The following is a 14,768-nucleotide window of genomic DNA, read 5'->3' on the forward strand; positions in this document are numbered from 1 at the left end:
GGCTCTCATTCTCAGGTGAATACCAAGCTTAGTTTAGATCTAAAGTGACATCTGAAATCTTCAGAAAAAGTAAAAAAATAAAAAATTCTATCAGTGTACCTAACTTCTGCTTGAGAAAGCAAGCACAAAATTTCTACATCTACATCTTTCAGTTTCCTAACCATGTATGAACTTGCAGGAAACACAAAGGAGTCTTGATAGTACTCACCACTGAGACAGTTCTGGCAAAAGATCTCTTTAAAATATGTACGGGTTCACTAGTTTGCTGTTTCCCTTTGGATGCACTGCCATCACTTGTTGGCAACCTGGAAGAACAGTTTTAGAACTTACTTGAAATTTCCAGTTTTTACTTTTAGTAGAGTTTTGGATGGGGTTTGGTGTTTTTGTTTCCGTTTTTTACTTTTTGTGGTTTTTACTGGTTTTATTGTTCAAGTGGAAAAAAAACCCAAGTGAAAAAAGTTTAACATAACTATTCAAAAAAAGTTCATTTTCAACATAAGTTCCTCCAGTTTCCTAATCATTCTAGACCAGTAACCACATATCTTGAATTCTGTTCAACTGGCAGTACTGTGACAATTGAAAATGAGGTTGAGATTTAATTACATGCAATTATTACACAAGTATCTACCATATTTCTTCAGATGACATCAAGACTAGAAATGTTATTCCTTAAAGAACACTGGTTTTGTGGAGGGAAAAATATATGTGGAGGTTAAAAATACAGACAGCATCCATTACTGCAGCACCTTCTCTTTTGTGCCACTCATTGGTCTTCAGAGGCCTCAAGGCTTGTTTGCCTTTTGGCTTCAGCCATCTCTCCAAAGAAATCACCCAAATGGTGAATTTGTCATTCCAGGACGTCATGTACATCAAAATGAAGCCTTCACCTGGAGAGACAGGGCATCTATGGACAGAAAGCTTAGTGGCAGAAGTGAGCTGTTCTGCAAAGGAACCTTGAAAAGGACATGCTTAGAAAGGACAACCGCAAGAGAACTGGTATGAAAGAACTGCAAGTTTCAGAATCAGCGTGGGGGCCAGGGGAATTATATACACACACACAAAACATAAAAATCAGGTCTTGCATATACCTGAGGAAATCTGTAAAATATATTATCAACACAGTGAAAGAGTTTCTGGTTATTAAAACAGAGTTACATAACATTTATCATGGCAATGGTAAGTTTATGGTAACTTATTGTAAAGCACAGTTCATTGTTGATTTTGGCTTTTTTTTTCATTAAAATCATCTGTTCAATAGTATACAGTCCCTAAACTGAGGGCTACCAAATAGAGCACTTCCCAACTAGCAAAAAACATTACTCATGTTATGTGAAATAGTTCTACAGATGTAAATGAAAATCTCAAGACTCATGCAGGATGACTGCAAGAAAAATAGCAAGGAAGTGAATGTGGGAATAATTTATTACTTTTCTCAAAGACACTAAGTTTTCCCTACATTTTTCAGATACTGATTTCCTGTGCTAAATACAATAACATTTTCAAGAAACATGGTTATAATGAATTTAATATTTCTATTATAAAAACATGTCAGTAAATTCTTCCAGAGGTTAAAGTATTACCTGTATAGTAATTGTGGAATCTGCCCTGCATTCACATCTGTACCATTATTTGATTTCTTGGAACTTTTAAACTGAAATACAACACTGAAAGAAAAACAACCCAATTATTATTCAAGTCATATTAGAGCTCTTCTTTTTCAATAAAAAAATATAGAAAAAAATATCTACCCATCATCTGTAGTAATAGAGGCCTGGCCATGAGATCCACAATCACTGCTAGGTCCTGACACTCTTGCCCAGGCTACATACCACCAGCCAGCTTGCAGGAGTACTGGCTCATCAAACATCATTGCGTATTTCTCTCTGTGAGAAGTAAATTTTTGAAAATGATAGATGTGAATTATTTTTTATCTTAACTTTTAACAAATTACACCCTGATTGTAAAAGAAATTGAGAAGTAATGGACTTAAGCTGTATCTATTTATATTCAAAACTCAAAATTTTTTAATTGGAAAATACTGTAGTAATTAAAAAATAGTAATTCTGAGGACCTACAAATGCCTAAGGCTAGCTTGATTTTGAATTGTGAAAACAATCAGATATCAATGCCAAATACAATAAGGAGACATTAACTTAAAATAATATACAAAAACCCAATTACATTTAATATATAATACGGCAAGTAAAGTATTAATTATAAGGTACTATATAAAATTAATTTGATTCCAGAAAATGTTTGTAAATTACAAGAACTTATACATGAATTCTTAGTAATTACAATAAATATTAAAGAAAGTAACAGAATATATATTTAGGGGATTGATATGAAAGATTTAAACCTGAAAGAATTAATCATGTATCATTTGAATTTTAAATTACTTCACTACAGGGAATTAAAAAGCAGCTACAACATGGCTAACCCCATCCATATGCACAAAAGAGCTGCTGCAATATTTTGTCTTGTCATCTCATCACAGGAAGATGGGATTTGACTTGGATTTATACAAGAGCAAGAATTAGATTATTTGTTGTCTTTTAATTTAAATACCGTAATGGTTTGGGAATGTATTTGGTGTTTTACTATTTCCCCACATTCTTTAGAAATTTTATACCACTTGCTGCAAAATTCTAATGATGTAGATCATCTCTGTTGACATTTAAAGTGATATTAAAATGTGTATGGGGAAAGTAAAAATAAAGATCAAGAAGCAAGTATAAGTAGGTAAGCTAAACATCTTACCTGGCAGCACAATCATATGCTAAGACATCTGTCTCAGCAAGGAGGTCTCCATCCGTCTCATGGTCTCCCCCATCTGGGCCCAATTCAAACAACTGGTGAAGTTAAGAAAAAGGGTAAAATTGGGAGTTAGAAATCTCATAATACTACTTTTTCCTGTCTGGCAATTCTGGAAACTGTACACTTCTCTTCCTTCCCCTTCCCAAAAATAACTACTACTTCATATCACTGACAGGCAAAATCCCATTTGGAAGTCAGGCATTAACTGTTAAGAAGTAGCAGTTGACACTTACCTCCCAGCCTTATGTCCAGATATATATTTTAAGTGGGGGAAAAACTCCCTAAATCGTGCAAGAAAGACACAAGCACAGCATCTAAAAAAGGCAAAGTTGGCCAGCAGGTGCAGGTTTTCCATTACAGACTGAAATGTTTATATAGTATAAGATATACTCAACTTCTCTGGAAAGGGACAGCTTGACAGTTTAGCAGAGATAGTTAATATTGCTTGTCTCGGTTGTTGGAGACAAAATTTTAGGAGGAAGCGCTCTGGAATGAGGGCCTCCTCCAAAGGGACTCCTTTTCCTCCATCAATGAGACAAATGGGTCACAAGAAGTGAAAGAGGGAAAAAAACCCCCAACTATTTATTAATGCGCAAACAAAACAGGGTAGAACACAATAAAAAAATACAACAAATTCCCAGAGAGGGAACAGACACGTGGGCTCCGACCAGCCGGGGCCACCCTGTGGGCCCACCAGGGGCCACCTCCACAGGCTCCCCAGATCGGCGAGGAGGGAAGGGAGGCAGTGAGGCAAGGAGAAAGAAAGGTTAAAAACAAGGAAAAACCAACAGAACCTTTTCCCAGCTAGCCAGAACACAAAAAATCAAAAAAGCAGCACAGTGCTCCCAGCGCACTCCCTCCTCCCAAGCCTCGCCAAAACCCTGGAGGCCCTGAGCTGTTGGGCTGAGCCGTTCAACCGCCCCTCACTCGGGTCCCGTGGCTCCGGCCCTACCCCCCAGTAATACCATCCCTGCCCGGCTCCGTGGGGTCCCGCGTGCCCCCACAGCCGCACGGGTGGGTTCAGCAATGCCGTCGGTACCAAAGAGTCCAGAAGGGCATTTGCGTGCGTTCCGCCAGCAGCATTTATTGCTGCTACGCTGGCGAAGGGTGCAGAGGCAAACACCAACATGATCCCACAGCTCACAGTTTTATCTGGGGGTGGGGAAAGGGAACAGGGACCAGTGGGGAAGCTCTGGGGGAGCGATGAGGGGTGGAGGCTGACAGCCAACCAGGGAATCCAAACTGGGCTAGATTCACATAACAGAACATGGCATCCTGGGAGAAGCCTTTCTGGTCACCCTAACATAAAGTGGTTCTTGTGGTACTAGGGGCTTGTCTTACTGAGAACTCTCTGTCCCTTGTAATGTATGTTCACTGGCCACCACACCCTGGGTCCATCTGAAAGGCACAGCATCCTTGGGCATTAAGCAGACAGTTAAGGAATAAAGCAGCTTTATAACATCACCCCAGGACACATTATAAACAACTGGTGACTGGGACAAAACGTAACACCTTTACTAAGAGAACTTTGTTTTCTTACTCAAAAAAAATTTCTATGGTTTGGTGAGTTTGACAAAGGACCAAAATACACGTTTATGACTTCTCTTGCAAATACCTATTTAATACACTGTTTATTTCTGGCAAGTCTGGCAAATCTTATCTTAGATGTAAGATAATCCTAAAAAAGTTGAAAATATAATACTGGAGTATTTTAATACCATTATTACCTCTAGTATTTAAAACGCACAACTAACTTTAAGTTTCTTGGCTGTACTTAGTCATTTGCAATTCTCAGTTGTTACATTAAACTAGAATAAAGTGCAACTACTTATTTTGGACTTCCTGTTGACTTATGCAAATGTTATTGCTAAGCATGTGTCATCCATTTCCCTAGAACAAACCTCAATACCTATTCATCTGAAAACAGAGGAAGAAAACTCAATAACCCACTAAATGACAAGTAACAACAATAACATGTTCTGAATATACAAACATCTAATAGAAATCTCAGCTGTAACGTCTTCTTTTACAATTGTTTTTCATGGGGTTACCAAAATCCTTACTGAATATAGGAGCAGAGGACAGCTAACCAAAACCAGAGCTCTGTTACCACAGTGTGTGTTTCTGTGAGATTTATTTATCCAAAGACAGGTTTATTTATTTTAAAATAATCAGCACACATGCTCCACCTGTAATCATCCCTACACTTGGCACAGAGTTAATTGCATTTGGTGCTGGTTGCTCTCAGTTGAAGAATCCCAGCCCAGAAGCTATCCAGAGAGCAGTCTTGAGAAAGTGGCAGGGAAAATGGAAAGCAATGGCTCCTGATAAGGACTCTTTTTCTGCTTTTGAGAACAGCTCCTCGTGCATCACATAGGATGCGATTTTAACCTGAAGCCCACAACACCAATTTTCTGCTGGTGGACCTTGGAGCTCTGTGTAAATAGATCACAGAAGCATTCGGCCCACTAACATACCTGCCCAAGGTATCTCTAGGATGGCACAGCATTTAGTGAAGGTAAGAATGGGCCAATTCATCACAACAACAGTAATTCTCAGCTCTCTACTTCATCCACTGTGCCTGCATAATGCTTTACACATACAGTAAACCACTCATTCACCAAGAAATAAAACTAATTGTGGTTTTAGATAGTACTACGGAAGTTTTGATTTTGAGACATAATATTGCTTAAACAAAATAAAAATTCCTACCTTTATTTTAGCAGTGTATTCACCTCTACCACCAAAAAGACCAAGACCACCTAGCAAAATATCTGTATCAGCACAGAAACGGATAGCTTCTACTGAGTGGGCTGAATAACCCCAGCCTCCTCCATGACCTGCAAAAAAAACCCCCAGGGAAAATATAATTAATCTTAGTCTTTTGTTCTGCAAGCTGATCAGCTTTTACTATAAAATTTTAGTGTGTACATACTTTCAAATCTGTTAACAACACTATAGTCTTCTTTAGAATAAACTTTCATTACTGCTTGAGTCTCTTCTTCTGTATTTGCAACACCCATTTTTAAGTCCTGCATAGCAGCCAATGTATCAAGGCAACCTAAAAGAAAGCAACCAAAAAGAACCCAAAATTTCTCACTGCTGATTGAAATGGAAATGAATACTAGTTAAGAAAATCAAAGCAATCTGTTTTGTCCCTAAACCACACACATGATACTGAGTAGCTTTATACTTTTGATTAGGTCAAGGGTCATTGCTGCAGAATCTCAAGGATTGCTACTGAAGTCAACTTCATTTAATTTATTATCCAGAATAACAAACGTGATTAAATCTACTTTGCAACTTTTCCAATGGCAAATAAATTGCCAGTGACAATTTTTTCCTTTTTACACTTACAGTATTACCCCAAAAGATTTGAAGTAGTAACTGAATTAGGAGGAGATTTTAAAGTCTTCACAAAAGGTGTTTCATTCATACACATGGGTATGAAACGTGCCTTACTTTGACTCAGACACAAAAAAGTACTGTTCAAGTTGAAAGTTATCCATCTCTAGCACACAACGAAGTGAGCAGGTCAAGGAACAGATGACTTATCACAATCAGTGGACAAGTGAGTTAAAATCACTTCCAAAGCTGTGCTTTGAAGTATAGTTTATACATGAACACAGTGGAATTAATTTTTGCATTTTCAAACTACAAAAAAACCTACAAAAGAAAATCATATTTCTCTTAGTGACTCATTATACAACATTGCAAAGATTATATTTTAATTTTATATACTGCATTTACTTTAAAATAAAAATAACTTATTGAAGAGCACTTTTTCAGGTTTGGGTTCTTTTTTTTTGAGACTCCAGGTTAAGAGCATTTACTTTCATCCGCAGTCTTTCCAAAAAGATCATCTAGGAAGGTCCCTTACTTTATTATGCTGGCATCTAACAAGTTCCACCAGAACTCTAAAATCCTCCAGCATCATTAAGATGGCAGAAGATAATGACATCAGCCAAATTATAAGTGCTAAGAGCAATGGTGAAAGACTACAGTAAAATTTTAACTGAAAAATGTCAGGAAGTTTTTAGATTAGTTTGTTTATACATGAAGTTAGGTTACTTTATTTCATCTAAGGTTCTGACTCATCAACTATAAATGTATACCTAGAATATGCAAAGCTGCATGAGATCTGGTGGTTAGAGCTTTGGAACCTGTTGGCAGAGCAAGTTCTGGGCTCAAAATACTACACCGGGATTGCATGTCTGGAGCTGAGGGAAGCCTGGAATCGGCAACTACTGCATTGTAACTCCACAGTTCCCTGGCATTCGGGCAAAACCTAGAGCAAGAAAAAGCAGAATGAACAAAACCTTTCATCAACTGAAAAAATACAAAATCTAACTGATAATTACATTTTTAAGACATTTAATGTAAAATGTAGATCTGCCAGTATAAATTTCTGAAATTGAGCATCACTACTGCAAATACATGAAAACTTTACTAGCTTAACACTCCAGCAAATGAAAAGATACAAAAACATTATTGTACTTTAAGTCAAACAGTCATATTATGGGTTTAAAAATTTCAGAAAATTTGAGGTCATTTCTCAAAGCTAATAAATGTTAACACAGTATTATCTATTAAGTAGTATGAAGTAACTAGCAAAGTACTAAATAGAATGGCAGATGTGCTCAAAAATTATAAAGATGCCAAGTGAAAGTAAAAGGCTTACCTTCAAATAACAGTAAAAAAATCTTGAGGAATCCAACATATTTTGTTTGGGCTTTTTTAAATGAGTAACATTGCCTCATGAGTTTTTAAGGGATTATAAAAAAGGGCAGCATAAACAAGGGAATACAGAGACTTTCTATAATAGAGATTAACACATAGAAAATGAAATCTTTGAAACCACTATGTAAAAGGAAGAAACAGTAAGAAGACAAGTCTATGGGAGTGTTCTGTATAAGCACAAAAAGCATTTTTACTTGGTACACTTTTAAAAATCTAATGGAGAAAGAAATAGTTTTTTAACTTAAAATATTAAAGGACACCATACATATTCAGGATTTCAATAAGATAGCAATGTTCAAATTTATACGCACACATGACATTACACAACTGCTTGAATTTCACTAAAAGATTAAGTCACAAAGCTTTGAAGAAATGTTTAAAATGTATGTCATCAGAATTCTGTTTCTGTACAAGAAACTGAATCCATCATTTAAAAAGGCATGAATTAGAATGTCCAGAATAACAATATACCAAGTATTTAACTACTAATAGCCTAATTATTAACATGTCTCTTCTTCGGACTGTTTTAGAATTTTCTATTGAACAAGAATGGAATATAACAGAGAAATAAATCCACTCTTCTGTTAAGTATATAAGCTCTAGATTTAGGTCTACAGTCCCCAAAATACTGCAAGACTGTAAAACACCTCAATTCATGTTTACCCATCATAAAAATCTAATGTGACTTTGGACTTCCTCAAGCTGAACAACCATTTTATTGTCTACAAGTTGAATATCATTACCTTGCCTCCTGTGAAACTTGCTGCGTTCCCATGGACATTGATAACTGAGTTTTTTCACTCATTGAGTCTTTCAGTGGATTTAAACATGCTGAAAATACAGAGCTCTAAGGGATATGGGTGCTACTCTTATCTCTAATGTCAGCATAATTTAAGTAAGAACTGGTACTTAGCCCACGAGATTGAACCAATCCTGGGCTTGTGCATAATGCAGAACTGCAACCATCCAAGGTACTTCCAATGTCATAAACAAATGTGTTAGGCAAACACGTGCTTCCATGTTAATTTGCTGTTAAATTCTTGAATTTCAATTTTGGATGAAGATATTCAAAGTAGCATGCAAGTAGCTTTTAAAGACATGATCCTACGAGATACAGTCTTTTCCAGATGAATGCCAACTACCTGGTTCCCTGCATTACTCTAACTTGTTTTGTTCAAACAATTTAAACATCATCAATTTCTTGAACTCAGAAGGAAGTTCAGATTTCTCTCCTAAATCCTAGCTAACATAGCTTTTAAATTGTTACAGAAGAACTGGATGTTATTATTCTGCTTTGGAACAAAGGCTTATTATCTACACTTGCTCAAAGACTCCATTCCAAAGACTGAAATAAATACAGTTAGTCTGATGTCTATGCCATCTAAACAAACACCTTTACTTTAACCTCCCAAAATGTCAGAACTGAAAAAAAAATACCATTGCTCCACCCCTTCTTCTATTCAAGTCTTAACCACCAATACCTAACAGAGGAGCAGTTTAAGACACACACATATGGCAGCTGAATATGGCAGGGAAGTTATTCAGTCAAGAGTTAAGTAGATGGAGAAGAGGGAATAAAGAGAGTAATGAAACAGAACAGATTAAAATCCCCAAAATATTATGAGACTGGAATGAGAATGATGCAAAAAAGAAATTTAAAAAATGCAGGCAAGAGAACATGTTTGTTTTGGGCTTACTTGAACAAACCATCCAAAAAACGTGAAAAATATTTATGGAAGACTAAAAATTGTTTTTCATTTACTGGGAAAATAATTAATGAGTAAATTTAATAATCAAATCTCCAGCCTCGCAAAATATTTTTTAAAGGATTTCTCTATTACTAGTTTAATAGCTGTAATCCACACTTGCCTCCAAATAACATCATAGACAGGATCCAGACACACACCAGAACCTTGAAGGTCTTCCTGCTCAGAATCATTGAATGTTTTGCAACTGCCATCTACTTTGTTTATCAGAAGACATTTAAAAGGAGGAGGTTCTGATATTGAAGCTGGTACCAAACCTAGATTAGGGAGCAAAAAGAGCAAACAAATGTGAAGACTCCACTCATTATTGCTCCATGCTTAGAAAATGCCATTTAATACAATAGGGAAGAACAGATATACTGCTACAACAAAAAACTAAAGATTAGTAAGATCTAAATGCAAGTGAAGGTTAAGACTTTTACATTATTATTTTTAATAAAAAATATATTTCTAAAGAAGCCAGGATCATCATATGCAGTAAAACTAGAAGGCCAAAATATTTTCATTCCTTCCATTCCTGTTTTTGACTTGTTGCTCCCTCTATTGTTTACACAACTGAACTCATTTTTTTCCTCCAGTACTTCTATGAGCATTTAAAATAATAAAGAAGAGTTCTTGCCTATTATATGCCTGCTTGCAAATATCTCTGATGTAGCAAGCACATGAGAATTAATGAGAGCTTCGTCGATCCGGAGAAAAGTCTGGTCTCCACTCGCTCCAATCCATGTAGCTTTGCGCCCATATTTGGAGCCTATATTAGGCATAGGTGCTGGTTTTGCATTCCAGTAGGGCATATCCAGAATTGGTCTGCCAAGCTGACCTTTCTGTAGAAACAATGCAAGAATCAGTGAGTGACAATAAGTCTGAAAGATAAATTACTTCAATAGTTTCATCATACAAAACTGCTAAACTGGAAAGACTTTACCACAAAACTACCTTCAAAATGCAATGGCTGGTCCAAGCGAAGCGTTACGTATTTAACTACAAGGAACAAGTTACTGACAGATATACTCCTCCCTTTTCAATTACGTTTTTGAGAAAACTTTTTGTTAAATGCAACTCAAACTCTCCATCATGCATAAACCTCCTCTCCATCTTCAGAATCAAACATAAAAGTATTATTTTCCCTACAATGTTCAACATCTGATTAACATCAGTGATAAACAAGGAATACATTCATACGAAAAAAAAAATCTATCTTCAGATAGAGACAGTCTAAGTTCCACTCAATTCTGAACTTATACCGACTAAGTTTTTTAGAGCAAATACCTCTCAAAAGCACCTAGAAATCGATAGCTCAAGTTTGACTTGCTCAAAGAAAAGCATAAAGTGCCTCAGCGAGCACCTCTACACATGCTCGTGAACACTTATCTGGAGATCTAGGGCCATACCTCTATGTATAACTAGTTACTGAGATGGACCAACAGTTCCCAATGCTGCACCTAAGAATGTAGAAAGAACTGCTGCAATAAACCTGCTCAGGCTCCATCTACCTCCCCCTCAGGCACAGAAAATGTACTGCATGCCGAAGAAGTGATGAGAGAAAAGAAACATGTATATACAGCAAATGTCTTCTGTCCAGCATGTTACTAATTTTTCTTTCTTCATATTGTAGGTAAATCTAGTGAAGACATTTTCAAGTAACATGCTTTGTTTTGATTTTGTCCTGATTATGAAGCTTTCAGCAAACTTTCAAGCACTAAAATATTAAAACCAGACACAAAAACCAAGTGGTCTAAATATGGCCTAAACCTATTTTTTCTTTTAGAGAACGGAAAAAACCCTCAGTCAACTGACAAGGTTTTCTATCCCATTTCTGAGAGTGAACTTTTTTCAGAGGCCAGGTTTCACTGCAAGACAACAAAGCTTAAACCTTTACATGTCCGTGTCAGTTTTGACAGGAACACAGACACCAAAGCTCTTGCTTAAAGTTTGAAAAACAACAAAATATTACTCACTTTTAATTTAAAATATGACTTTTTGCTTCCAAAATTTCAGCCTTCACTTTTTAATTTTTTTTTTTGGTCAAAAGATTTCAAAAGGTTAAATTTCTCTTCTGTTGTGTTTGGAAGTACATAGCTTTTAAAGCATGTAAAAATAGCTCAATACCTATTTTCTAGCTTTTGCAAAAAAGACACCAATAAAAACATTAGAGGGAACGTGAAAACAACAGATTACTGCAGAGATCGCTATGAGGGGCATCTTTGCAATCACAGGGAGGCACAAAGGGAAGTAAACAATGTTTAAATGCTAATTTAGTGAAAATAAGAATGAATTCCACATGGACATGGGAAAATATACACCATGTGAATATGAAAGAAGACTACTGGAGTTGTGCTGTGTTATACTGAGCAATAATCCCTCCCCTCAAGTGCAAGCAGAACTTCTGCAACTCGCTGCAGTTTCTATGAAAGAAACCAGGGCACCTTTTTCTATCAAATGGAGACAGGTAATAGAATAGGCAACATTTACTTAGAATCAAGCTTGAAACAGTAAGTTTGAGAAAACTGGTGCACCTTATAAAATAACAGTTTTAAATCACCATCTTCATTAATATAAAAAACCCACCAAGAATTCCTGGCATTATGCTTTTCTAACCAGAACAATGTTAAAGGCTACATTTTAAAATATAACAGGCATAAAAGACATGCAGAAGTCATACATAGTTCTATAACAGCAAGTATAAGCCACGTTGGAAGGTCTCTGAACAATACATTAACTACTAGCTTATTCCCATAAGCAAGTAACATTTCCTTACAGAGAAACTTCCAAATGTGAAAACCTGGCCATCCATTAAGAGAATAGCTGTATGGTTGCTCCCAGCAGTAACTTGTGTACTAGGACCTGGTAATGCTTGCACCAGAGTGGGACATCCCCTAAATAAAAATAAATTAATTCTATATCAATACATGGTCATGTAGCATTTAAAACACACATTAGCATTACAAATATTTCAATCACTGTAATATATCCACTTGATTCACATACTATAGCAAATCAGAGCCAAGAAACAGCTTACACATTAAAACAGAGGTTTGAAAGACTGCACCAGGTAGTTAAGTTTATGCCCTTCTGCTACAGGAAAATCGATCAAGGACCCTCTCTTCACTTAAACTCAAATTAGCGTAGAATAAGAATTATTAATTTAATATATAATTGTAGAATTACAGCTGTGTAGATACAATAATATAGTGTAATAATAAACGCGTACATTTTTGTATGAATACAAAATATATTGCAATGAAATGTAGCAGTAGAATACGTGGTGAGAACTCTACTTAAGCAGTTAAAAAACCCCTGAAAGCAATCGAAGCCTTATATGGCTGATACACTAATACAGTTACCAGAAGCAATATTGCTACAGCCCTCTTAAGATCACGGGCTAGGGAATTATAAAAGAAATAAAGGTCTACTCCTATCCATCAGCTCCTCTCCCATCAAACTCAGACTCAATAAAGAATAGACCTCTTCCAAACTATTTTCCAGAGAGATATGAAAAGGTCTAATCCATTTGTCTCCCAAATATGGACAGGCATAAGAAAATAAACTTTCCATTTCAGTAAAAATGAAGGGAAAAATGTTCAAGATACACAGCAAATTTGAACTGATGACTTAAAACTGAAAGATCACAAGAGATAAAAAGTAGTATGCGATACCAAATTTTGATTTCAATCCCAACAAACTGAACAGAAACCTACAAGACTTTGAATCCCATAATGAACATCTACCTAGACTTCAAATTTCCTGTGGAGTTAGAAAGACTGTGAATTTGAAGAACAAGTTAATCCCACAAAATTTTATGTTTGGAAATTAGGCTTGAAGTTATACAGAGGATAACAGCACTATTTGAACTTGCTTTCAAACACAGCCTTTCAAAAGTAGGCTAATCTAAAATAAGAACAGGTTGTTTTACACTGGAATAAAAAAGGGTCAGCCCACAGTTACCTAGTGATTGTTTAGCAGCTGCTGTGCAAAAAGATAGTTCATCTCAAAGTTCTGATTCTGGCTGAATTACAGGTAAAATAGAAGTCAAGAAAGTATGAGGAAGGTGAATTATCATGTGTTCAGCAGAAAAAGGATAGATGGGAAGATGTGAACAGGTAAGAGATATGAAAATGTGGAACAGAGGAATGCAGCATGAAGATAGGTTGATGACCTGAAGAAGGAGGAACATAGGTTCACAGCAAAATTATTCTTTGGTGGTAAATGTAGCTTTCAGCGGGTGACTAGCGAAGACGGAGGGACTGAAGGGCAGAATAAAATAAAACAGAGAATGAATACCATGACAAATCTAGGATAATAACTCAAAGTTAGGAGCTTTCTTGGTCTACAGGCACATGGATTTGGACATCACTATGATTATAAACAGACACAGAGCAAAGTTTAGCAACACCAATGATGGAATTTTAAAAACAAAAAGTTTACATTTGCCTCTCATTAAGGAAACTCAAAAAGACATCAAAATATAAATAAAACATAACTAGTAACTAATCCAAAAGCATTCCTGTTAAAAGGAAGTATTTTTATCATAAGGGTTTTTTTTTCTCCTCACTTAAAATTATGATAGTTGCAGGCACGGAATATCAATCATAAGTTTATAAAAAAAGCAAATATTTCATCTTTTTGATGCTTAAAAAATAAGCTATTATCATAATAACAATTTATCTTTCTGCTTTTCCAAGTGAATCTATCAGCAAAGCTATATGAATGCTGTGTTTCATAGCCTCTTGGCAACAGCAGAACAAAATCAAATAAGCACCTAATGTGGAGAGATGAAATCCATTATCCTCTTAAATGGCTTTTTAATTAAGATCACCCAGCTTTTGGAATGGCCAACTACAATCTATCAGTTCGTTTACAGAAAAAAATGTTTAAGGTACTTGACTACATCACAAAATAAACGTGAATTGCAGAAAACTAGTTTTCACTTCATTAAAGGAAAAAGGATTTCAAAAAATACAGTAAGCCAGTTTGACTAGTGCACATGGAATTTACAGTCTGTGATACTATTGAGTATTTCCCTATCCCTCTGAAACTCAAGACAGGAAAGCTCAGAATAGACACTGTAGAGTCTGAGAGACTCTGGGCAAAGTTTTAACAACCAAGGTTTCTCCATTTGAATCAAAGAAAACAAGGACTATTCTTCTGGGATGGAGTGGAAGGACATGCTGGTCTTAAAGTCACAGAATCTTTGGCTTCTGGATATGACACAGATCAATCACAAAAGACCAACCTCAGCTATACAGAAAGTAAACTGAGATCCCTTGGGAAAACGTAACAACTGTTGAATAATTGAGCAGACGTACATGCATCAGCTAACTCAGGATCCTGAAGAAGGTCCAGATGCATTCTGGCTGTCCACATGGGAACCCTCTTCCATCCCAAAGGGTAGGCATTTCTGAGAGCAGCTGTAATCTTTGAAAATTCATCATGCATGACCTGTTC

General features: G+C 36.1%; 1 protein-coding gene across 17 annotated transcripts in view; it reads right to left on the reverse strand.

Moving 5' to 3' along the window:
* The window catches only part of MYCBP2 (MYC binding protein 2), a 176,996-nt gene that overhangs the window by 88,445 nt on the left and 73,783 nt on the right, over window positions 1–14,768 (reverse strand). For all 17 annotated transcript variants that reach the window (XM_048295652.1, XM_048295659.1, XM_048295662.1 and 14 more), the window contains 10 exons: window positions 12,082–12,199; window positions 9,943–10,147; window positions 9,427–9,580; window positions 6,933–7,105; window positions 5,753–5,878; window positions 5,530–5,657; window positions 2,761–2,852; window positions 1,749–1,883; window positions 1,581–1,664; window positions 209–305 (listed from right to left, as the gene is read on the reverse strand). In XM_048295652.1, coding sequence (XP_048151609.1) covers window positions 209–305; window positions 1,581–1,664; window positions 1,749–1,883; window positions 2,761–2,852; window positions 5,530–5,657; window positions 5,753–5,878; window positions 6,933–7,105; window positions 9,427–9,580; window positions 9,943–10,147; window positions 12,082–12,199 — 1,312 coding nt within the window. The remainder of the gene's footprint in view (window positions 1–208; window positions 306–1,580; window positions 1,665–1,748; window positions 1,884–2,760; window positions 2,853–5,529; window positions 5,658–5,752; window positions 5,879–6,932; window positions 7,106–9,426; window positions 9,581–9,942; window positions 10,148–12,081; window positions 12,200–14,768) is intronic.

Source organism: Corvus hawaiiensis, chromosome 2, assembly GCF_020740725.1.
Source record: "Corvus hawaiiensis isolate bCorHaw1 chromosome 2, bCorHaw1.pri.cur, whole genome shotgun sequence".
Lineage (NCBI taxonomy): Eukaryota > Metazoa > Chordata > Aves > Passeriformes > Corvidae > Corvus > Corvus hawaiiensis.